The sequence below is a fragment of the Octopus bimaculoides genome, chromosome 11 (assembly GCF_046866305.1).
Source record: "Octopus bimaculoides isolate indiv1 chromosome 11, ASM4686630v1, whole genome shotgun sequence".
Taxonomy (NCBI): Eukaryota; Metazoa; Mollusca; class Cephalopoda; order Octopoda; family Octopodidae; genus Octopus; species Octopus bimaculoides.
Genome location: NC_142938.1, coordinates 9337480 through 9364347, shown reverse-complemented (window position 1 = coordinate 9364347; position 26868 = coordinate 9337480). Strand labels below are relative to the sequence as shown.

Below are 26868 nucleotides of genomic sequence, written 5' to 3'. Positions count from 1 at the left end.
TTTAATTTGTACTTTTAAGGGACTGCATATTTAGTGCGGAACGATATTTCATGATTTCAGTTGACTTCCATTTGGAAACTTGTTACATGCTTCGAAAAAAATGATAACAGAATTATTGAAAAAAGATAAACTGAGTAAACCTCACAAGAAATATTTTTAAAAAATCATCTACTTTATTAATATGTGACATCATTTGCCGACAAACGAAATTTACAGCTTCCGTTTGATAAGGCGGACTTAAGACTCTCCATACTAAGGGAAGTCACTCAGTTCATTAATAGTTGAGATAAATTAATCTTCACAATATTTTTACTTTTACTTTGAAGTACTTATTTTTATTTTTTGTAATTATAATAATTTTTTTTAATAACGAATTTTTTAAAATTCAATATTTTCTACCAAAATGTACAGAAATGAACACGAACAATTTTGAGGCAATCAGGATTCGTTTCGTTAAACTTATCATTTATGTTACAGGTAATATTTCAGTTCGTTTGACACAAATCTATTTTTTAAAAAAAATAAACTAGATTTGTCAGCTGTTTTCCAGGTCAAATGCCGATTATATTTTCTATTGGTTTATAATTATGTTAGCTTTTCCACCCTTTATTCTTATTAGCCTAGTGAAAGCATGTTATTAATCTCCCTTCCTTCCTGAACTGTTGTAAATCCTTCTTTTCTAATTTCCATTCCAACTTCTAATCAATTTTATTTTAAACCTCATGCTATCTCCATAATACGCGCGCGCGCACGCACACACACACATATATATAGACAGAGAGTTTAAGTTTGCGTCACATGTAAAGTACAGTACTTTAAGGATACACCTTTGTTGCGAATAATATGTGTGTGTGACTACGAAAATGAACCCAGATTACCTTTTCTCTGTACACATTTTTTTTCCATGACGCCCTACAAAAAAGAGTAGCATTTCGCGCGCGCGAACATGTATTTTCTGTGACGCAACTAGGGTACAGCTACATATTGGGCAATCGTATAGTTGGAAATCCAAAGGGGGAAAAAAAGGGGTGGGATTAAACAAGAAGACATTTGCCATGTTGCTAACTCAAATGAATAAGGAATATTTAAAAACTGAATCTTTAATTTTATTTTAAATACAAGTACTTCAGCTTACAGGAAATGGCTACGATCCGTTTGTGTACTTGGTTCTTTCGTTACATGTGTACTTCTGATCGGGCAGAAAGCTTTCTATATATGACTGTCTTGTTTTTTTTAAAGGGCTCCACTACTACATTATCCAAACACTTTTCAAATGATAGCGTGTGACATAAGGAGATTTGGTTCCTGTTTCTAGCAACGTATTAAAAATTACGAACAAAGGATAGTGTTAGGGGTCCACGAAATGTTTTTCTTACAGTTTGAGCGCTTATCCCCGGCAGCAATCAATTTTCTGTTCGTTTTTATAATATGAAATCATTAGCCAGAATAACAGTATGAAGAACACAACCAGTTGCCCCACCCTCTAAACACATACTTTCACTCTACACTGGCAGCCAAACCTACTAAACACATACACAGCATATACTAACGTGGGTATAGGCACACACGCACACAGATACTTCTGACAAGACTGCAGTCAATCAGAACTTCTTAACATGCTTTCTGCTCACTCTCACACGCGTACTCCCACACACACACATTCTTATAAGTACTGCCACACTAACCAATCTCACGTACCCACATCAAAATTGCATGCATTCTCTCTCATGTTACGATTAAACTTGCCTTGGTTTATTCTCCTCATCAACATAGTCACATCAGTGTTATCAATATCGTTCGCCCTCAAAATTGAGGCCGTGGAACCAAAAAACATGAGCTTTTGACGATCCGAGTTTGTGATACAATCTTGACTCAGATTCTAAGCCACTTACTTAAGGTACTTAGAGATTTTAAACGACGCAAAACCCTAAGCAAAAATATCTTTGTGCCAAACGGGCTGGATTAGATGCTTTATAAACTTAGATATTTCAACTCGGTTTTTCTGTTTCCTGTGTAGGAAACATTGAAAAGTGAAGGGGTAACCAGTAGTAGTAGTAGTAGTAGTAGTAGTGATAATATATATAATTATAGTGGAGTAGACCCGTTTATGGGGCTACTCTAAGTTTCCCGCTCATAAGGCGTATCATCAGAACCCCAAACACTGCTGGCCTGAGACCTGTGTGTGTGTATATATATATATATATATATATATATATATATATATATATATATATATATATATATATATATATGTGTGTGTGTGTGTATAGGATAGTATTTTAAAAGGGAAACTGAGAAAGATTTAGCGATGGAGAATAAGAGTTCAGCGAGGGTTAGCAAGGAAATTGTCAGATAAATGGTTTTGGAGCGGACAAATGTGCTGGTGAAGGGTTTTTCTTTTCCTTTTTTGTTACCTAAGGTTGTGTTGCTATAGCAAAAATCTACTTTGAGGGTAAACTAATCTGCATTTGGAACCCAGTTTATAAAAGGTAGATTTGTTCGTTTGTGCCTTTACATTGTAATTGGAAGCCAGTTCGAATCATTCCCATTTGTGTCAGCCAGAGAGTGGGTCAGTCTACTGAGAAAAGACGCGAGCAAACGAGACATGAGACAGAATTATTTAAAATTTCTGATATATTTTAATATATTTTAATGGCGAAGAAAATAGCGTCTTTTTTTTTTTTTTTTGAAGCGTCCTTATATGCGTTTCTGAGAAACATTACGCGGGTTGACGTTAGTCTTATAAATACGGTATTTTTTCTTCTTCAGCCCTAGGATTCGTAAGACCATTTTACCCGGCTTCCATGGCATACAAATGACCGAGGTCGCAATATTCCTCCTGAATGGGATGCCGGTCCGTTGGAAGGACTTAAGCCCTGCTGTTTCGGGGGAAGGTAAAGAATGCGCACATCACCCGTTTTTGGCGGCTAGGGTTAGGGTTACGGTTACGCCGAAAACGGGTGGTGTGCGTATTCTTTACCTCCGCCCAATTTCGAGGGGAAGGGGCTTATTTTATTGACTCGGAAGGAATGAAGGTAAAGAGCTGAAAGAAATGCCGCTAAGCTTTTCCCTCTAACGTTTAATAATTCTGCCAGCTCTCCGTCTTATAGAATACAATAATATAGAGGCAGTTAAGGTGTATTTCTGACTCCGAAAAAGACCAATCGTTCATGGTGGATCATTGGTACTTGGCTGTTTAATGTCAACTGCTCAGTGGTAAAAGCGAATCGTCTCTCGGAGTTGATCCATGTTCTGTTTTGAGTTCAATGAAGATGCATCCTTTTGTCGTTTGTGTTGGTTCTCAATCTTTTATTGCGAAAGCTGAGCACATACAGTGTCATAAAATTTATCGATAACGTTTTAGATCAGTGGTTCCTAAAGTGGGCGGTATTGTCCCACCCCCTGGGGGCGGTGGAAAGTTCAAAGGGGGCGTTGAAGAAAAGTGGGGCGATAATGGGGTAGCGATTCATGTAAAAACAACAAAATAATGGGTTCATTAGATTAAGGTTTATTTGTGAAATACAGTTGCTTTGAATTTGCTTCAGAAAGAGGTCTATGTTCGTGATGGTTAGTTGGGGTGGGGGCGCTAGGAATGTGGCCTGGATGTCAAGAGGGCGGCAGCCCCAAAATGTTTGGAATCCACTGTTTTAGATAAACTTGTATTCATCTGTAATTATTATAGAAACCATATTGAATGCTTATGCACAACTTATACTTCTGGAGCAAAGGATTATAAAACGTTCTTCAGCTGTGTATTGAGTTAATATCGGGTTTAATTTTAGACCAATAACATTCTTTTGCTTGAGTGTACACCCCAGTATTTTTAACTACGAAGTACAAAGAATTATTTACCGTCTTACTAGTTAAATGGAGTTCATTCTCAATGTTCACAAAAGCTTTTCAATGAATTATTATATACTGCAGTTTAATGTTGTATCAGCAATCTCAAAACCTTAAGATGGTTTGTGTGGTGCCCCCCCCCGCTCCTGATGATTTGATTTATGTGAAAACCATAGTTCATCGATCCTGGCGAAGACTCCAGATCTGCTAAGCTTTACTGGATTATCTGTACTGACCAATTTACAACGTTTCACATCAAATGATTCTCTTTCGATATCGGTTCTTTCAAACTCTTGATTTGGATATATATATATATATATATATATATATATATATATATATATATATATATATATATATATATATATATATATATATAGAGAGAGAGAGAGAGAGAGAGAGAGAGAGAGAGAGAGTTCAGGAGGTTGGTTCATAAATACTTTTTAAACTTCCTTTTGAAAGTAAAGAACTTCAGAAAGCCATATAAAGCTCAAGAACGCTAGTCATTGATGTTCGTCATTTTTATCCCCTAAAGTGGAATATTTCGAGATGACAGCTGAACTTCACTAGGACAGTAGCTGATCTTAGAATTAGTCACTGAAGGAGCAAATGTATAACAGTCATCGTCTATCGATGGAGAGAGAGAGAGAGTTCAATAAAGTACTCCTTCCAGGGGTATGTATTTAGCTAGTGTGTTTAAATTACTTTACGAAGAGCTGCTGTCATCCATCGTGATGCACGCTTTCCTGCCCGAAGATAAATACAAGACGAGACTTAATGACTGACTGATATTTGGAGCTTGTCAGACGCTCGTATCTCCCCACTGAATGTATAATAAAATTAGAACATTCACCTTCCAGTTTCTACAGAGAGTTAGTGTATGGAATCACACTGCGCTTTATTTCAGATTTTTTGTTGAGAATGATAGACTATATATATATATATATATATATATATATATATATATATATATACAGAGAGAGAGAGAGAGTTTAATAAACACAATATCTATATTAGTAGATTGCATAATGATTGCAGCATAGTACACTGAATGTTATAAAAGCAAGTTCGATTACTGTACTATCCGAGCATGAAACTTCCAGTAGCTCACCTAATCCTGCGGTTATTTAACGATATGTATCTCTTACTGGATACACTGAACCTGAAAGATTGCTTAGAGATACATGGCATGTTATATAAATCCGCTAAATTATTGTATCTCTAAAGCATGAAACTATCAGTAGCTCTTTTGTAAATTGTGTTTATCAAATGATATTTATCTCTCAATTGGTGGAGTACATTTTTTTTTTGTTGATCCTACCAGTAACGAACAGTACGGTCACTTGCTAGAGCGGCCATAGGCCGACGGGTTTTTGAGTCTGAAGAAACGCTGTAATGCTGAGCGCTTTATTGACGTGAAACCGAAGGTAACCCCTATAGAACGGCCATATCTATCTTTATTTATATTCTCTACTGCTCTATAACTTTTCTTTCGGATTTATGATTTTCTGACAATATATATATATATATATATATATATATATATATATACACACAAACATACATATATATATTATTGTATGTGTGTGTGTAAAACTTCCACTGGTGTGGAAGTGATAAGCAGTACTGCTAGTGTGGGATAAGCCATACTAGCATGGCATTGTGATGAGATGGGAACAGGTCGATGTAATCTGTCTCTTGTCTCAGTGATGAACAGCTGTAACTGCGTGTAGAACGAGTCCAGTTGTCAACTGTTGTCCGCTGTGAAGGTCGTCTTGTCACGCCACCTTTGGCAAGGACGGCGGTGCAGTTTTTCTACGTCAGGCGGCTACGACAAAAAAAAAAAAGTATATATATATATATATATATAAAAATCGGGTTGTGGTGTAGCTGAGTGGTAGCTTTCCCCCTCAAATGAACCCCCCCTCTCCAAATATCATGTTTGAGTAGGAGGATTGGATTCTGTGGGGCCCCGCCTTCCAATGAATATTATACATGTTGCATGTTTGCGACCGGTTTGAGATGGGTGGATGCTTCGATCTGTCAGTTTCATTTTTAAACTGGAACATGGAGCAATCGGTGTTTTTGGAGTACTTTGATCTGATCCGTAAAGATTACCCACTTTTTTTTTTTTGGCGGGTCCCTATTACTACACACACATTAGTTTTAATACTCCATATGCTTACATGTATGTATAGAATTACATCATATTGTACTATATTCGATCTGTTCTTGTTGCACATTGAGAAAACATCTCCCTCGCAGTTAAAACCTCCACCACCATCATCGGTATCTCTGCTGTTCTTGTTGTTGCTGGAGTTACTATTCATTACTATTTCTGTTGTTATTCTTGTCTTTGCTGCTGCTGCTGCTGCTACTACATTTACTTTTACTACTACTACTACTTTTACTGCTGCTGCTGTTGTTGTTGTTAATTTTATTATTGATGTTGTTTCTTTCATCTCAGTCCATAAGCTGCAGCAGAGCTCCTCTGCTCTGTCTTTTGTTTATCGATCGATCGGTCGAGACCAACCTAGGCTAGGCTAGGCTATGCCAGCCCAGCTAAAGGAAGCTTGTAATGATAAGGTGAGGTTGGTGGCGGGCCGTTGTTAAGTAGTGGGGGTAAGGGGAGTTTACCAGGAAGTAGATTCAGAGTGGAGTGCGGCGGCGGCGGTGGCAAAGAGGCTGGTTCGCGGGGCGCCGACGGTGGAACAACATTGCGGGATGGCGCTAGATTCGCGTGTGAGATACATCGGTAGAGGAAAGCAATGTATGTCATTCCCTCCACCCCGCGGCCTCCGCCAACAACACACCACCACACTGGAAGTTAATATATAAGACTTTTAGTTATATAATGGAGGGATTCTCTTTGGTGTAGTCAGTCGAACTGTAGTCTAATTGTGTGACTGTTGGGATGTAGTTCTGTAGTGAAAGTGGTGTGTGTGTTTATATGAAATTTTGAGACGGCAACTCTAGATGTGCATGTGTGTTTGAGAGAGAGAGAGAGTGTGTGTGTGTGTGTACGTGGTCATCGATTTTATAGCTTTGGATGATTTGGCACAAAATCATTCTGACTCATTCACAATTGCATGTGTGTGTGTGTATGCGCGCGCACACACACACACACACACATTCATGTAAACTATATATGTAGATATATATCCAAATTATACACACGCACGTATGTATATATCTATATGTCAATATGTCCATTTTGTCTGGTTTATGCCCATCTCTTATAATCTGTTAGCTCTCTTTCTATGTATTTATGTCTTATCTTACACCTGTCAGTCTCCTTATTTTTGTTGGTTTCTCTATCCATCCATCTATCATCTCAAGTTCTCGTGGGGCGAAGCGGATGGAACGCAGTCCACCTCAAGTGATTGCTTTTATAGGGGCGGCACTTTTGGGTCTGCTGCGTAAACCTGGATAAGTTGTATTGGTCCGAAAAGCTGGGGAGGGGCAAATTCAAAGGCTGTCCCACGCGGCACGCACCTCAACTACACCAATAGCGGTAGGTAGATTTAATCTATTTACTTAACACCATCAACCTGGTTCTTCAATGTCTCTGACAGACTTCACTTTGTAACTGTTCATAAACTTAATTACAATTGAACGTCCCCTACTCACTGGGACTGTCATGGTCGTTGCAGAAGTAATTTATTTATAAACTTTCGATAGGGCCTCTACAAAGTCAGCCCTTGATGTTCCTTATTCACTGAGGTTGTTAACAACACTGCAAGAAACCATTTCTAAAAGAATGTTTTTCTACTCATTGAGGTTTATTAAAATCACAGAATGTCCTGCTTATAAAGGTTGTTAGGGGCATCACAAGTTTATAAGTTTATTGGTAAATAAAGGTTCTCTACTATTTGAATTCAGGAATTCCACAGAAACTGTTCGTAAATGAATGTTTTCCTGCTTACTGAAGTTGTTTGGGTCACTGCAAAAACCTATTTTAGGAGCACCACAGAAACATTTGAAGCTGTTCTTTGGTGCATCAATAAGCTAACAAAACAAAGAAGAGACTTACACCCCATTGGATCACAGCTGTTTTGACAGCAATTTCTGTGGTGGACAAATTCTTTTATTCTTTTATTTATTTCAGTCATTTGACTGCGGCCATGCTGGAGCACCGCTTTTAGTCGAACAAGTCGACCCCAGGACTTACTCTTTGTAAGCCTAGTACTTATTCTATCGGTCTCTTAGGCCGAACCGCTAAGTTACGAGACGTAAACACACCAGCATCGGTTGTCAAACGATGTTGGGGGACAAACATGCACACACACATACACGCACGCACACATATATATATATATATATTCGACGGGCTTCTTTCAGTTTCCACCTACCAAATCCACTCACAAGACTTTGGTCGGCCTGAGGCTATAGTAGAAGACACTTGCCCAAGGTGCCACGCAGTGGACTGAACCTGGAACCATGTGGTTGGTAAGCAAGCTACTTACCACACAGCCACTCCACGATTCAAGTTGAGCCAACGGAACATGCATTCCTCTGAACCAAACTTACAATAGTCTTAGTCTTAATCTTAAAAGACATAATGCTGCACCTAACATTGAGGCAGTAAACTGTTACATTATGCTGGTTGTCTTCTGCTGGGCAGAAACTTGGACGGTGTTGTGAGCAATGGAAAAAAAGAGAGATGTAGATCCTTTGTAGATAGGCAGAAATAACTGGAAAAAGATAGAACAAATGCTGCAGTATTAGGAAAGCTGAAAGTTCAAAGCTATTTGTTGTTGGGAATTGGATCCACAAAGCTATTGTATTTTAGACAAGTCACTGCCAAATACCATTCCTTACAGGAATTCTTGAAGGGAAGAGAGCAAGAGGCTATCAAAAATGTTTGTGGACTGGTAATATTGTCTGTGATGTATAAAAAGACAGGGTGGGCAGTGTTTAAATGTCTTTGATCAGAGGTCTGCTCAGTTATGGCTGATCAGAAATTGAGCAACAACAACAACAACATGGATTATATTGATCTCATGGAACCTATTTTAGTTGAGCAGTACTTGTTTGTTTAGCTTCTATATGGTCACTCAATTTGCTAGAAATAGCAGCCAACTCCCAAATCATACTCTAATGCTTTGAAAAAGGATGTGCATTTTGGATAATGTTGTACTAGAGACCGTGTCTGGAGTAAAAAAAAAAAAGGAAGATGGAATGGAAGTGCTTGGAATTCCTTTGAAAGAGCTTTCCTAGAGGTTTTCCTAGAGCTCAACCTCAGTCTCATAGTATCAAAGAAGTCAGTCAACACTTGGAAGCAACTGACAGATTTTTCTCTCAAAATATATCATGTTTCTGCCTTGTGTTGTACAGTTGACAATGATGTGGTTATGTGGTTAGTTATATGAAGGTTTTGTCAATGAATATAGGTGAGAAATAGAGAGGTGTAAGAATGAAAGAATGGTTGTTAAAAATAAGTGGGACAGAGCTAATGAGGTTGGTTGGACAAGGACTATTGTAATAACTTAATCTACACTAAATAACACATTGGTTGTAACCTTTCAAAGTACAGGAATGCTTCGATATACAAGTTAATTTGTTCACAGAGACTGCTTCTAAAGCGAAAACTTGTAAAGAGAGCAATAATTTCCCATAGTAGCAAAGTTATAAATTGTAATTTGTTCCCAGAAAAATATCTTACCTATAAAATTTATAATACCAGTAAATAAATGGCAATAAAACAATGGTAGACTGTAAAGAATATTTTATGTAAAGTAAAAAGAATGCCAAGACTGTTTATAATAAAAAATATTATTGTATTCCTCCTCACAGCTAGGTGAGCTGAACTGATATATAAAAATGTTCTGCTAAGAAACAACAAAAATTGCCTGCAGTAGATATTGAACTCAAAATGTTTGGGCTTATAGTTTAGTACCATATCCAATCAACCATTTGAACCTCTAAGCTGAACATAAGAAAGACAAATAAGAATTTCTGTGACCTCATACTGGGATCAAATCCGCTTTGCCAATAACTTCAATTACCATCCCATCCTATTAAGTTTGTACTGATATCCTTTCTATATTCTATTTAATATTTCTGAAAGGAATCTAAATTGATCTGCAATTGATTTTTTTCCCTTTTCTTCTTTCTTTCCTCTTCTCTTTGATTGTGTTGAACTGAAGTAGGTGTATTGATTGCCAGCAACTACAACAGGCTTTGCTTATCTTACCTGTTGTTGGTGTAAATAACTTCTGTACATCCTCCGACGTATATATAAAAAAAACAACATAAAGTTCCACTGAAGTGTAAGAGACAGCTGTCAGTGCATTGTGGTCTCTGCTAGTCTCACTGCAGCTTGCTGCCTTGTAACTATTTAATTATCCATGTACAGTCAATTCAGTATGACAGCTCTTCTGTTAATGAAAATGATGATAATGATGTTAATAATAACAATATTACTACTAACAATTCTGCAAATATATAAAGATATCCATGCATAAAGGAACCACCATTTATGAAACAAAACATACAAAAACAAAATCCTTTCTGTATTCTTTGATGATGTAGCAGATTAATGCAGTACTGTGAATATTACTTAACTTTTTACTGGCTTCACTCATTGGATAACAGCCATACTGGAGCATCATCTACAAATATATTTTGTTTTATTGATCCTCATTTATCAAATAGGTTTACCAAAGCTACCTCTTTTCTAGAGGGTTATTATTTCATGGCAGTTTCTTTTATGAATGAAAATACAACAAAGCATTTACTTTTGTTCATTTGTTTCATTTAGAATCTGTTTTTTTTTCTATACTAGACTGCAAAATGAGGGAATTAAAGCAGAATTTTTATAGCCTTTATAGTTCTTCCTGCTAACCAATCCATACCTGTCTTTCATGTAGGAAATATACACTTGTACATGCAAATATAATATATATGTAATTAATAACAACAAAAGCAGTATTAATGTCAAAAGGTAATCTTGATCCGGCTTAATGTAGAAATTGTGTTAGAACATAGAATACTGTGCCATTTACCTTGAGAGGATCTTTCATAAGGATTCATATATAATCATCACTACCGTTTAATATCTGTTGTCCATGCTGGCATGGGCTGGACGGTTTGACCAGGGCAGGAAGGCTGCACCAGATTCCAGTCTCTTTCGGCATGGTTTCTATAGCTGGATGTCCTTCCTAACGCCAACCACTCCGAGATTGTAGTGGGTGCTTTTACGCGCCACTGGTATCTGGCTGGAGAAAGAGAGAGAGAGAGAGAGAGAGAGAGATGAAGACAGAAACGTGCATTGCCGCAAAGGAAATACATGGTTACCCAACATGAAGAAAGTGCTGGAGAAGGAGAGTGAGAGGGAAACAGCAAGATAGAGATGGTGGCAAAGTGCCAGGCATAGGCAGTGACACAGTGAGACAGGTCGTGGGTGGAACACACAGTTTGGAATCTAGCAGATAACAATATTACAGTGGCACAGGGCCAAGAAGACAGGATTGGGGAGTGCGAGGTAAGCCTAGTGCATGAAGTGGAAATATAAGGAAGAGAAGAGATGTAGTTTGGTTTGTTGTGGTAGAATGTATGAGAAATTTTCTTGTTGAGTGTGGGTGGGACACACAGCGCTTCTAGAACTCAGTTTTGCTGATGTGGGCAGGTCTTCTCAAGAACTTCATATCGCCAGACATCTCAGTCCATTGTCATTTCCTCCATGAGACCCAACATTCTGAGATCGGTCCTTACCACTTCATCCCATGTTTTCCTGGGTCTCCCTCTTCCATGGGTACCATCCACTTTCAGTGATTGGCATTTCTTTATGCAGCTGTCCTCATTCATACACATCACATGTCCAAACCAACATAGTCTTCTCTCTTGCATGCTACATTTGATTTCTCTTATGCCCAACTTTTCTCTCAATACGTTTGCACTTTGTCGTACATGTGCACTGAAGTTGCACATCCAATGGAGCATACTACCTTCATTTCTCTCCAGTTTACTACGCATGTCTTCTGCATTCAGAGCCCATGTCTCTACCATGGAGTATAGCTGTAATAGTAGTAGTAAAAAAAATAATAATAATCTTTTCTACTAGAAGCACAAAGCCTGATATTTTAAGGGCAGGGGTTAGTCGATTACATCAACTCCAGTTTTCAACTGGTACTTTTTCATTGACCCCGAAACAATCAAAGGCAAAGTTGACCTCGGTGGAATTTGAACCTAGAATGTAAACAAAAATGAAATGCTATTAAGCATTTTGTCTGGCATGCTAACAATTCTGCCAGCTTGCTGCTTTAATAATAATAATAATTTCAAACTTTGGCTCAAGGCCAGCAATTTCGGGGGAAAGAATAAGTCTATATTGACCTCAATGTTCAACTAGTACCTTTTTTTTTTTTTGATTCTGAAAGAATGAGTTCAAACGCTGCTGAGGTTGACTTTGCTTTTCATTCTTTTGGGGTTCATAAAATAAGTACCAGTTGAGCAATGGGGTTGATGTAATCGACCCACCCCCTCCCCTGAAATTGCAGGCCTTGTGTGAAAATTCGATGCCAACATTTGTGTGTAGCAAAATGACAAACCATGTTTTTCAACAAAACTCAAGCATTAGAATGGATTTCCTAAAGCCTTGAATTATATTTTAAATGTCAATGACATGGTACATCGAGATATCCCTTGTGATATATCATTTGACAAAGCCTAACATATGAACATAACTTAGCATAATTAATTATTCATAATCCATGCTCTACTAGTACTCTAGTAATCAGTTAGTTAGCCTGTTTACTTGTACTAGTATGTAAATGAGTCGAGCCATTACATAGTTTTTCTTATGCTTTTAATAAGTAACCTCAGGCTACCTTATTTGTTTGATCTCAGCATTTGTTTGCCAGAGGTGAATGAACCTGATGGCTTGTAAAATAAAACCACTCAGTTCAGTTTATATCCCAGGTTACTAGAAAGGCATGTTGTTGTTGGCACTCCGTCGCTTACGACGTCGAGGGTTCCAGTTGATCAATCAACGGAACAGCCTGCTCGTGAAATTAACGTGCAAGTGGCTGAGTACTCCACAGACACGTGTACCCTTAACGTAGTTCTCGGGGATATTCAGCATGACACAGTGTGACAAGGCTGACCCTTTGAATTACAGGCACAACAGAAACAGGAAGTAAGAGTGAGGGAAAGTTGTGGTGGAAGAGTACAGCAGGGTTCGCCACCATCCCCTGCCGGAGCCTCGTGGAGCTTTAGGTGTTTTCGCTCAATAAACGCTCACAACACCTGGTCTGGGAATCGAAACCGTGATCCTATGACAGCAAGTCTGCTGCCCTAACCACTGGGCCATTGTGCCTCCACACTAGAAAGGCATACATAGGTCTTATTCCACAACAATAAGAGTAAATAGCTATGAAACTGACTTTGTATAGTTATTGATTTAATCTTAATTACTTTGATTCAAAAAGTCAAGTTGCAAACCTAAAGTATTTTTAACTTTTTAAAATATTTCTTTTTTCATTTCAGAGTGATGTATTTGCCAAAATCAATGAGCTGAAAGAACTAATCTCCCAGGATGTCTTTTAAACGTGATGGAAATGACTATAACTTGTTGAATTCTCAAAGGGTATGTGTGAAAGTTTTATTATTCTTTCATAAAGCAGAATCTTGCAGTGGAAGTGACATCAGGGCAGGCAGTGTATGGTAGAATCAGTTGAGAGCTGAGCAAAATCTTGAAGTATGAAAGGGTGCTGAAAAGTTCCTGGCTTTGGGTAAAAGAAAATACAGGAGGATCAGTCAATGATTTTATTCAAAATATTCCCCTCTTAGATTCAAACACTTATTGCAGTGGTCTTTCAGTTTTTTCTAAGCCCTGTAAAAGAATGTACCAGTCAAATACTGGGGCACACTGTAATCAACTAACTCTCTCTCCTCAAAAATTGCTGGTCTTGTATCTAAATTAGAAACAAATATATTTTTGCTGCTTGGCCCCAAGTCAGTTCTAATCGAGCAACCCTATGGTTCAGAGGCGTTCCTTCCATGACCATCCTACCATTTTTACATAACTAATATATATCTAAGACTACATTTTCCATTGTGATCTTTTTAAGACAATAGGGAGGGATGGAATTTTGAGGGAAATTTGGTTGCCATAGGCGCAGGAGTGGCTGTGTGGTAAGTAGCTTGCTTACCAACCACATGGTTCTAGGTTCAGTCCCACTGCGTGGCACCTTGGGCAAGTGTCTTCTACTATAGCCTCGGGCCGACCAAAGCCATGTGAGTAGATTTGGTAGACAGAAACTGAAAGAAGCCCGTCGTATATATGTATATATATATATATATATATATATATATATATATATATATATATATATATATATATGTGTGTGTGTGTGTGTGTGTGTGTGTGTCTGTGTTTGTCCCCTCGCCATCACTTGACAACCGATGCTGGTGTGTTTACGTCCCTGTAACTTAGCGGTTCGACAAAAAGAGACCGATAGAATAAGTCCTGGGGTCGATTTTCTCGACTAAAGGCGGTGCTCCAGCATGGCCGCAGTCAAATGACTGAAACAAGTAAAAGAGTAAAGTACCTAGAACTCCCATATGAGATATGAGTAAAATAGTAGAAATATCAGAACACTATATACCCAACAGTATTAAATACATCCTTCTTTTCTGAGTTCTGACCATCATTGATAAAAGAAATACCAGTAATATACTGACTGTCCTACCTGGGCATGACATTAAACTGCATCCAGTGGTGAGGCTCCATTTTGGAAGATCTAGAGTTGTGGGGAGTGGGAGCTTAGAGTCACCCCTTAATTATCATTATTACTCCTAGATCTGTTCTGATCTGGAATGGTTGTACCTGTCAGGGCTCCACCTATGGGTTAAATTGATTTTTGTAGGGGTCAATTGAGCTGTGACTCGACTTTTCGTCTGACGTCCCTTCAACCACGTCTTTTTGTCTGCTGATTTTTTATCCAATGACTTTTTGTCCAATTTTAAATAAACTTTTTAGAAAACAAGGTGAACATCAAAAGAACAAACACAGATACACAAGCGTATACATACACATCATCATCATCATCATCATTATCTTCGTTGTTTAATCTCCGCCTTTCATGCTGGCATGGGTGGTAGATGACAGGCTTCTTTCAGTTTCCATCTACCAAATCCACTCGCAAGGCTTTGGTCAGCCTGAAGCTATAGTAGAAGATACTTGCCCAAGGTGCCATGCAGTGGGACTGAACCCAGAACCATGTGGTTGGGAAGCAAGCTTCTTACCACACAGCCACACCTGCCCTATATACAATTTTGCATTTCATTTCTTTAGAGTCAATAAAATAAGTACCTGGAATATACTGGGGTGAATGCAATCACTTATGCTGCTCCCTTAATAAAACATTCTTCTTTTTTGATAGCGAAGCAGAGTGAATGAGCTATTTGCTGAGACAATACCTGATGAAGAAGCCCAAATACTTTCTAATGGCAAGTAAGTATTTTCTGTCTGTCTGTCTCACACACACACACACACACATGATTATATGTGCGTGCGTTTATGCATATGTAAACATAGATTTATGTATTTCTGCAATCTACTACCTGCAGATGGTGTAAAGAAGAATTATGTGTTTCACTGCAAACACCTTTAAAGATGAGTATAGCAACATATTCACTCCTTAAGGTCAAGGAACAAACAACTCACTATGTCCTCATTCATTTGGAAACTAAGTGAACATGCTTCTATAACTTGGAACATTATGACCAAATCTATCCCATATGTTAATGGGGCAAGAAATTTTACATTAGCTTGATTGAAGCATTCCAGATCCTGAAATACCCTCTGATATTGCTAAACAAGAGATGTGACATATTATCTCTTTGCTGCCATTGAAGAAAATTTATTTTGGAGAACTTTCATCTGCTTGAAGAATCTGTTGAGTTTTCATAACCACCAAAGCATGCACATCAAAATCAACTCAGCATAGTTTTCAATCGTGATACACACTACCCTCTGCAAAAGCCAGCAGCATCAATATTAACCAACAAGGATGAAACACAAAAACTACCATTCCTGACTAATGAAACTGACTTAACTACCAATGCAACCATTCATCTCAAATATTTTATGTCTATTTTTCTATGCTGGCATGGATTAGCTGAGTCTCACAGTTTCTCCTTACTTGTCATGATCTGTTCCCTTTGGCATGCACAATAATAAAAAAACCCAAAAAAACTGATTAACTTTTTTGTTGAATATGTCTTATAGTGAGGACTGGTTGCATTTTATTGTGCTATTTGCACGAGAGAGATTGTTCCAAAAGAGAAAACCAGAATGTTCTCTCTGTCCTGTATCAGTTTTTATTTGGGGTCACTGCTCTCCTAGGTGAGTAACCAATGATGTGGCTTGTAGAGTCCATATCTTGTTTGTATGTTCCAGCATTGCTACTGGGATCGCCTTTGCCTTTCATCCTTTCAAGGTCAACAAAATATGAACCGGTTGAGCACTGAAGTTGACTTAATTGACTTATACTCCCATTAAAATTGCTGGCTTTGTGCTAAAAATTTGAAACCAATATTTATGATTTAATGATAGCACCATTCCTGTTGAAGGTGAGTTGACTGTTACACTAAACATAAGTGACATATGTTTCCTAAGGGTGTTAGTTAGCAATATAAATAATTAGCATCTGGTCACCAGAGAATTACTGTGTCCTGTGGTATTTACACACATAAAAGTACTTTTGTCTCTCAAGATCACTCACAAACTTTTCTACAAAGCTTTTTACTAATTACAATAAGTTAATGATGACATATCTATTGCAATAAACATCAACAATTTAATTATCTCATGGTTTGAAAAAAAAAAATTTTGCTCAATGATTAATATTATTTTAATAATTATGGTAAATAGGTGAGATTATGTTAGATATCACCAGTTGTGTATCATACTAAATGTATGCACATCATTAGAAGGCATGATGCTGTGGAATTTGTCTGAGATAAAATCTCATCATAAACTTGTGCTAAAAAACACAATATGTCTCAGAGCAAGGTGAACATCATTGCTGCAATGACACATGGGAATGACAGCTGCATTTAACTTTTGTTGAAGCTTGTTAATGTCATGCATTCGATTTGTCACCTGACTAAATAAAATTTATGCTTCAGCATATAGGAAACAGCGAATAAAGCATTCACTGATATTGTTGAAGCTTATTCTGCTGCAGAAAAATGCTCAGTTTCTGCATTTGAAACAGCGTTAGATAAAAATTGTCATCTATGTATCATACTAAAATGTATACACACTGTTAGAAGCCATTAGATATATTTCAGTCTTGATAGACTGCTTCAGCAAAGTATAGACTTCACTATATTGATCAAAATAATGATGGGAGAATCATTAAATAGATGTTCAATATTATACATGAATTAGTGTGGAAAATTAGCAAATTTGAAAAATAAATCGTTGAAGTTAATTGTTCAGATGCAGAAATAATGTTAGTTGTTGAAGTGCTATTATTTTCTTGTCATCATCATCATCATCATCATCATTTTAATATCCATTCTCCATGCTGGCATGGGTTGGGGAGTTTGAGAGGCACTGGCCCGCTGCAGAGCTGCACCAGGCTCCAATTGTCTGCTTTGACATGGTTTCTATGGCTGGATGCCTTTCCTAATATCAATCACTATACAGAATGTATTCTGTGCTTTTTATGTGGCACCAGCACCAATGCTTTATATGTGGCACCAGCACAGGTGTATTTTATGACACCAGCATGGGTGCTTTTTACATGGTATTGGCACAGGTGCCTTTTACATGGTTCTGGCACAGGTGCTCTATATGTGACACCGGCATGGGTGCTTTTTATGTGGCACCAGCAATCTCTAATGAAATCGTTGATATTTATTACATTAGATATGTTAACATTAACTTAACTAATATTTTCCCATGTAAATGGCATCTCCGAGTATTTAACCTCAGTGATTTATATTGATTGGAACAGCTGATTCTATCTACTTCTATATCCAAGACTCACCCTAAATTCTTGCATTCTAGTCACTGAAACCCAGAAACCCTGCTGTTGGAGTGTAAGTCTGTTTCACCCATCTCATACTCACCCTTGTCTCTATTTCAGGTTGTCATGTACTGTGTGTCATTACAGACCTGTGTTCGACACTCTGTCTATTCTGCAGTGCCATCGACAAGGGAGAAAACATCTTGAAAGTAAGAGTCCAGTTTCTTTTTATTCTTTGTTTCCATTAATTTATTTGATTGCAGGTGACTTTTGAGCCAATCACTTGGTGTCCAAATAGGTTAATAGATCATAAATCATTTAGCCCAAGTCATACTGAATTTATTTGACTAAAATCTTTCGAGGTGGTGCTCCAGCATGGTCACAGTCCAATGGCTGAAACAAGTAAAAGATAAAAGATAATGCTGCTAATATGTGATTTCTTAGATGAATGCTGAAGTTACTTCATTCAAATAGAGTGGCAAACATTGAAGTAGCTACAAGAAAGTGGCAGGTTAAGTTTGTTGGGCACCAGATGAGAAGACAAAACCTTCAACGATTAGTGTGTTTTAAGGGAGATCTGACGGTTATTTCTAGCAGATTATTGGCTCATTTGAAGGATGGCTTAATTAGCTGGCTACGGAAAGATCGACCCATTAATTAGCTGAGCTGTGGCTGAGATATGAGGGGATTTAGGTCCATGATTACTAACACCTGTAGGCCAGAGATGTAAAGGATACGAAGTGGTGTAATGACATTATTATGTGGTTGAAGGAATATGGCCAAATTTTGTGATATAATATCGTGCATTGTAGTAAAGTAATAGAGCAAACATAGAATAGAGTGTGTTGGTATGATGTGGAAGATATAGTGCCTCGATTATCTCCCTTCGTAGATCCACCACTAAACATTTCACAGATGAGATGTTTTGGTACAACCATTTTGGCACCACTTGTTTAGTGTCACTGATGCGATACAGACATATTTGACATCAGACATTTAAATGTTTCTCTCATTCTCTCCCTCGTGCCTCATCTCTTTCTCTCTCTCTGTTTATGTGTGTGAGCATATTTCTCTATGTATATGACGAGATGAAATGTATTTATATCAAGCGTGTCCAACTAATAACTTGTAATAGTCTCTCTCTCTCCCCATCTCTCTTTCACCCACTTCTATCTGTATGTGTAGATTTTTCTGCATGCAGGCATGCATGTTGCCCTCTAGCATCAAAAATTACTGTCGCCAAAAACAGGCTGAATGGTCAGTCAGCCATGCCAAATTGCCAGTGTTTGCATTTAAACATCTTTGCCCAATCATCTCTTTCTGACATTTAATCCACTCCTTGCTCTGCAGAACTGCACTCTCCTGAAATACCCTTCTCATCCATTTACATTTTTTCCTGCAAAAGTCAACTGACAGATATTCAGACTGAGCATCAGCTAAATTGATTTGGTCAGTATGAGAGTTATTTCTTTACTGCCCACAAGGGGCTACACACAGAGGGGACAAACAAAGACAGACAAACGGATTAAGTCGATTATATCGACCCCAGTGCGTAACTGGTACTTATTTAATCGACCCCGAAAGGATAAAAGGCAAAGTCGACCTCGGCGGAATTTTAACTCAGAACGTAGCGGCAGACGAAATACCGCTAAGCATTTCGCCCGGCATGCTAACGTTCCTGCCAGCCCGCCTTTGGTCAGTATGAGAGTGCTAGCAAAGACACATAACCAATGCTTCTTCTCTTGACTAATTGATAAAGAAAACTTTATTTTTTTTATACATATAAACATACATGCATGCATGCAGATGGATATCATCTGACATGATGAAGCAATTGTCATGCATGTATGTCTCATCTTGTCAGACGATAGCCATCATACCTTCAGCCAGGAAATGACATGATAGTGAGGTATCTGTACATCATTGAATTTAAGTGACAAAAGCTTGTCCAACACTTCATTTTGCCTCTCCGTTGGTCACCATTGCAGGTCCTGGTGAGAAATCTTATGAGATGACTGATACTATTTTGACTATCAGTTTCTTGTCAGAATATCTTTCTCTTAGAAAAGCTGCCCTCCCATGGCTTTGTCAAAAAATAAAGGATGCCAGACTCTAGCTAATTTCTTACTTTTCAAACCAAAAATTTCGAGGGTTTAATTACATCTTTTCTTCTGTGTTTTCCTAACAGATGCAGAACGGAATAAAATGAAAGAAAAAGAACTGAAAGACTTAGTTTTGAAGCATCAACAAAAGCAGTCTCTTAAAACTGGTGCTACTGATGGAAGTCTGGTAAGTGAACTGGTGTCTCTGTTGTATTGAAATTTAGTGTTGAATAAACATGTTTTTTTTGTTTTTTTAGAATGGATATTGTTTATGCTAGAGTTTGTAATCAAGAAAGAGTGATTTGACATTTCACAGGAAAATTTATTGGAACTGGAAATATGTAATTCATGAATTAGTTGTGATTGAAGTGGAGATGTCAGAAATGGGGTATGACTGTCTGGTAGAGAAATTTGCTTTGGAGCCATTTGGTCTCTGGGTTCTTTTATCATAGTCTCAAGCTACTAATATATTTTGAGGAGAATTTGGTTCACAGAAACTGTACAGAAGCCTATTTTTTTCCATGCTGGCCAACACTGATGTATACAATTATTAGAGAATTTTTTGATTACCTAATATCCTGTGCAAATCTGATTGGTAAGATTGGCTGTAATGGCTCTATAATACTGTATACTTTGATTAAAATATATGTATGTATGTATGTATATATATATATATATATATATATATATATATATATATATATATATATATATATATATAAATGAAGGATTGTGTGAAGTCCTTGTTGAAAGCATGTAAGATACGGGAGGTCAATTGGGAAAGCAATGCTTGTCATCGCTGCCAACAGAGGAAACAAATAGGGGCCTAGGAATAGCAATAAGAATCTACTTTTGTATTCAGCCTGTAACTAAGATCTCTAATTGTCTCATTCAGCCTTGCCATTGGATCTGGTTCTTGGTTCTGTTATGAGCAGCTAATCCTCTCACCTTGAACTTATTAGGCACCAGATGGCTGTCTTATACAACATAATGGGTTCCATTATATTTGAGAGAGTCGACAACAATAGGTTCCATGATATATGAGAGAGAGAGAGAGAGTGAGTAAGCAAGCAAGCAAGCAAGCAAGCAAGCAAGCAAGCAAGCTCAATGCTTTTTCTATATTTTTTATTGACATATTAAAATTGTGTCTTGTTGGCTGTTGCAGGCACCTGAGAAATGCACTTCAAAACTTCAGCTGAGACCTTATGACCGGAAACCCACAATTGATCTTTCAAGCACACCCACCGACAACATTAATCTACCATCTTTTACTTCCACACATACTTCCAAACATACATTTTCATCTGGTGTAAAATCCCCTTATTCACATTTAGCCGAACAGAATAAGGAAACAAAGCCATTAAGGCCCTATGTGAAGAAACAGAGACTTCCTGAAAAAACTGTAAAAAGCTCATCTCTGAAGCTTAGTAAAGTATATGGCCCTGTTCAGACAAAAGTTAAAGACCAAAAACCTAATGATCATATTCAAACGAAAGTTTTGGAAGATAGAAAAGTCGAATGGGACAAATTCAGTAGTCAGGTTCAGAAAAAGAGAAGACTGTTGCCTGACACTGTAGAAAGGACAGGCCCTCAATCTGCAACTAAGATTTCTGAATCTATTCCATCAGCAGAGCAGCAGACTATATCAGGATCTCAAGAGGCTTCCAAAGTTGTTGAAAAGAAAGAATTAGCAGAAAAATATTGGCAGCTTTCAGGGTAAATAAGCAGTGTTTCTACATTTTTTCTGTTTTTTCTGTTCTTTTCTGTTTGTGCTGTTCTGTAGCCATTGATTGCTCACTATTTTTCTTTTACTGGTTTCAGTTGGACCATGGTCATGCTGTCGCGTTGTCTTCAAAATAAAGTTGTTTATATTACTTTTCTTTTTTTTTCAGCTACTGCTTAAAGAAATTCATATATTTCAATAAGATTTTACAAGGGGTAAAAGTGACTATACCTTGAAATTTTAACATATTGAACATCAGGTTCAGTCTCAATGTGTGGCACCTTGGGCAAGTGTCTTCTGCTATAGCCCTATTTGGATCAAAACCTTATGAGTGAATTTGATAGATGGAAACTGAAAGAAGTGTCGTATATATATATATATATATATATATATATATATATATACATACACATACACACACACACATATATCGTTGCTATTATGATAAACTTTCGTATGTCCAAATTTGTCCAAATTCTTTTGGTCAAACTATTGTATCTCCAGCAGCTTCAGATGCCAAGATATCAAAGATTATCAAAGTGTATTACAATGGTTTTGCTATGGAATGGCGAAACTACTTTTTTGTTTTCTGAAAAAGCAACGTTTTGGACTTAAAACACTTTTGCATAATAGCAACCTTATATATATACATACGTATGTATGTATGTATGTGTGTGTGTGTTAATACCTCCTCATCTTGAACTTGGAGGCACAAATAATGCACCTGTTTGCATCATTGTCAAGAATTCTGTTCCTAGTCGTTTGTACTATAATTATTTCTTAGACACGTGCACACATGTATGAGGTGCGTTTCAGAAGTTTCGAAACTTTTCAGGAGAGACAATACAAAGCTCTAATCTTCAAAGTAGGGTCTTTTGTAGCATTCCAGCCACTTTGTGAAGATCCTATGGGAGTCCCCCAAAGTGAAAATATCCAATTTCCATCTTCAGTCAGCTGTGACAAGAGTGTTTGGTAGGTTATGCTCAAAGTGTTGTTACAGCCATCTCCTTCAATCTGTAAACAAAAAAAAATTGTTGCCAAGCCAGTTTATTAGACGTATAGTATTGTTTTACTAAAATTACAGTAATCTCGAACCATCTGGAACGCAACTCCTATTTTAGCTTCTTGTACGATACGGTTCCGCATTAGTTACCTTGCCTCGAACAACCCAAAACGACTCTAATTTTCCTTGCCTTTCTTTTTTTTAATTATTTAAACGATCTAAAAGACTTTCTAATGGAAGGGAGAAAACTTTTAATCTCTTCTCAATTCGTAACGCGCGCGTTTTTGTGTCTTTATTTTTGTTGAAATTTTACGTTTTTTCTTACAATATTTTTCGTTGAAATATGACCGTCATTCATTTTTTTTCAACAGCGTATTTGACGAATTAATGTAGGTAGACCCTGTTAGTTTTGGAGGTGATAGTCAGAGTAATATTTTTTTCTCTTTTTCCGTGCATACAAGTGACCTCTGTCAAATTTCGATCTGTCAGATTTCGATAATAATCATTTACCTTGAAATCCAAATGTAATTTGTTTCATCAATATATCCACGACGAATGGCCAATCCATTATCCATTTCCATCATACTTTTATGGCTGGATGTCCTTAAGGCTAACCACTTAAGAGTGTAGTGGGTACATTTTTTGTGGAACGTTTAGTAGAGAAGTTTGCATGCCCTCAACAAGACTAAAGCGTTGTCTCGTCACCGTCAATCATAACTAGAAAAGAGACAGTTACCCTTAATTATCTGTATAATAACTAATAGGAAACCGATAAAGTTGAAATAGGTAGTTACAACCCATTGCAGCTTCTGCTTCTAGAGTCTACAGATTTGGACTTAAAATTATAGTTACTTAAAATGAAAAAAAAAAAAAAAAATTGTAAAATACAATTATCTCCCTTGATATTTAGAATACGTCTTTTCCCTTTGTTCGGTTATGTCCCCTGTTACTATGCTAGAGTTCTCTCCCTTCGCATTAGGGTTTTGAAAAATTTTGAGTGAACGTGGGTGGACACTTGTATGTTGTCCTTTGAATTGCTAAAAACTGACCAAATCTGCATGGAATGTTGTACATCCACATTTCTTTTTTCTCTCTCTTTTTTTTTTTCAAAATAATTTCTAAGGATTTCTATATTTTCAACAACGGAGATTTCGATTGTGCAAAAAGGGGAAAAAAACCAAATTTGAATTTCACCTCACGTCTAATTTTTATTATTCTTTATCCTTTACAAGTTCCAGTTCAAGAGCTGTGGCCATGCTGGGGCACCGCTATTATTTTTGACCTTTTTCGAATGGTGGTGGGGAGATTACACATTGAAAAATATGGAGATTAAGGCTAAACCCTCACTCTAAACCTAGTAATGAGTTGTATTCAACAGGTATGAACTGTTCCAAACATTTAAACCTTTTATTATGCAGGTTATGTGAAGGCGCAATGGCCCAGTGGTTAGGGCAGCGGACTCGCGGTCGTAGGATCGCGGTTTCGATTCCCAGACCGGGCGTTGTGAGTGTTTATTGAGCGAAAACACCTAAAAGCTCCACGAGGCTCCGGTACTCTTCCACGACAACTTTCTCTCACTCTTACTTCCTGTTTCTGTTGTGCCTGTAATTCAAAGGGTCAGCCTTGTCACACTGTGTCACGCTGAATATCCCCGAGAACTACGTTAAGGGTACACGTGTCTGTGGAGTGCTCAGCCACTTGCACGTTAACTTCACGAGCAGGCTGTTCCGTTGATCGGATCAACTGGAACCCTCGACGTCGTAAGCGACGGAGTGCCAACAACAATATGCAGGTTATATATATTTTGTTATTTTTTTTCTCTATCAGTATTTTCTTATTTAATTAATTTACTGTGCTAGTCGAATGATGTCTAACGAGATTCACTCCTAGAAGTTTTAAAAATGATGTAGTGGATTTTTATTATTTTGCAGGTCAGGTTGGAAGAAAGACTGGGTCGGAAATTGGATTAAAGACGAAAATGCCGAGTTTGACTCCGACGAAGAACCTCCAGATTTACTATAACATTAATAAAATAAATATACTTTCTTAAAAAAAAGAAGTGTTTCGCTGTCTTGAGTTTTTCTGTTTTAAAAAATTGTTAGCAAAATGTTTGATTGCATAACTTTGATATCGTTTACACTTATTTGAGTTGACTGAACTGAAAGGGTTCCAGATATCCGGCTAAAGAGTGGGCATTTTATATAGTATCATTGATACTGTATTACAAACATACATACGCACACCAAAAACATACATGTATATATATATATATATCTATATATAGGTTCAAAAAAAGGAAAAAGACAAAAAACAATAACAAAAAATAACAACGTGAGGACGCGATACAGATAGTGTTACTAGACGCTCGGGAAAGGAAAGAGAGAGAGTATATATATATATATATATAAAATCATCATCATCATTTAACGTCCGCTTTCCATGCTGGTATGGGTTGGACGGTTTGACTGAGGTCAGGTGAGCCAGATGCTATACCAGGCTCAATCTGGTCTGGCAAAGTTTGTACAGCTGGATGCCCTTCCTAACGCCAATCACTCAGAGAGTGCAGTGAGTGCTTTTTACGTGCCACCGGTACGAGGGCCAGTCAGGCCGTTCTGGCAACGACCACGCTCACGCTCACGCTCAAAAGGTGTGTTTACGTGCTACCTGCAAAACTGACCTTTCTTTTCAGAGCCAGAAAATAATTCAACCTTCGACTATTACAAACCTTCTTTAAATCTCAGGTGATACTTACAATGGGGTGGGTGTGGGGGATATACAGCCCCCGCCTCCCTGTCCGGGATGGTTCTATTCCCACACACAGTCATCCAAAAACTGTATCTAAAGAAAGGTCAGTCGACTAGTTGACATTAAGGTCACTCAACATTCCAGCCTCTGCTCAACAGTCGTTCTGTTCCATCTCGCTACCATTCTGTGTCCATAAGTCCTTGCATTAACTATTACACCTGTCCATTTTCTGAACGCCGACACATTTTTCCCTGAAGTTATCAACTTCAAATAGTCTAAAGGGAACGTTAACGGTATCGATTTCGCCAGTCTCAGAGGCCTTGCGAAGGCTATGGGCATAGCCTCTTCCCTCAGACCAAACCCCAAAAAAAAAACAAAAAAGACATGATTACGATCATGACATAAAACTCTCGAATGTTCTAGCTCCCTTAGCTGTAATAGGTGTCACAAGGTAGCTTAAACCCTTCGTAGCAAACAGTATCAACTCTGTAAAGTTGACAATTTAAAAAAAAAAATGTATGTGGTGAGCTTATATAACTCAATGAATTTTGAGTCTGGTGTAATTTGAGCTCAGAGCATAAAACCCCGCTGAAAGAGATTAAATATAAATGAATAATAATCTGTTAAGTGCACGTGCTGGCTAGTCACCATCTTATACTCCGATCTAACTGGTTACATTCGCCTTCATACCACTATGTTATAAACATGCAATAATCCCTCGAGAATTAAGCTCCGTAAAATATGCAAATAACTTTCAGAATAAACTAACAAATAATAATAACAATCCTTTCTATTATAGGCACAAGGTCTGAAATCTCGGGGAAGAAATAATAATAACAACAGTAGTATTTGAACCCACGATCATATTACTCAATACTTCATATCGTAGCATGGGAGGCAGAATGGAATGACTCAGTGAAAAAAGAAAAAGAAAAGTGTTTTTTGTTGCATATATCCAATGTCAGTAGCAGTCATACTAAGTAAACGTCCTAGCTTTATTTTCATATATAACATATAAATATTTAGGACATTGTCATTAAATTAACCTAGACATTTATTTATATGACAGAAAGTTACCGAAGAACTTCCATTTAATTCTGCCAAATCTTTCTGTTAAGACTGTATCGAAACCATTTGTGGGGTATTTTTTAAACCCCATTATGCAAAAATACAAAGCTACAATAGCTTCCTTATATGGGCTGTAAAATTTGCTCCCGTAGCTTGCTTACCAACCACATGGTTCTGGGTTCAGTCCCACTGCGTGGCATCTTGGGCAACTGTGTTCTACTATAGCCTCGGGCCGACCAAAGCCTTGTGAGTGGATTTGGTAGACGGAAACTGAAAGAAGCCCGTCGTATATATATATGTATGGGTGTTTGTGTGTCTGTGTTTGTCCCACAATCATCGCTTGACAACCGATGCTGGTGTGTTTACGTCCCCGTAACTTAGCGGTTCGGCAAAAAGAGACCG

The 26868-nt window shown here is 37.6% G+C and overlaps 1 protein-coding gene and 1 long non-coding RNA gene across 12 annotated transcripts in view; one reads left to right on the top strand and one right to left on the bottom strand.

Moving 5' to 3' along the window:
• The window catches only part of LOC106880011 (sodium channel modifier 1), a 38183-nt gene extending 13474 nt beyond the window's left edge, over positions 1-24709 (top strand). For 3 of the 11 annotated variants that reach the window (XM_014929800.3, XM_014929798.3, XM_014929801.3), the window contains exons 2-7: positions 13330-13429; positions 15228-15298; positions 17946-18034; positions 20014-20114; positions 21093-21643; positions 24585-24709. In XM_014929800.3, coding sequence (XP_014785286.1) covers positions 13379-13429; positions 15228-15298; positions 17946-18034; positions 20014-20114; positions 21093-21643; positions 24585-24675 — 954 coding nt within the window. In that variant the 5' untranslated portion in view covers positions 13330-13378 and the 3' untranslated portion in view covers positions 24676-24709. Of the gene's footprint in view, positions 478-5215; positions 5268-5895; positions 6029-6404; positions 6427-6470; positions 7355-11053; positions 11327-13329; positions 13430-15227; positions 15299-17945; positions 18035-20013; positions 20115-21092; positions 21644-24584 lie in introns of those variants that run through there. The other 8 variants (XM_014929799.3, XM_052971494.2, XM_052971495.2 and 5 more) reach the window with 8 other exon arrangements.
• LOC149133175 (uncharacterized) lies at positions 10092-23515 on the bottom strand. The gene is made up of 4 exons (XR_016243588.1): positions 23164-23515; positions 17929-18218; positions 10848-11060; positions 10092-10220 (listed from the first exon to the last, which is right to left on the bottom strand). It is a non-coding gene; the product is annotated as an uncharacterized LOC149133175 (long non-coding RNA).
• Positions 24710-26868: the final 2159 nt, after the last annotated feature.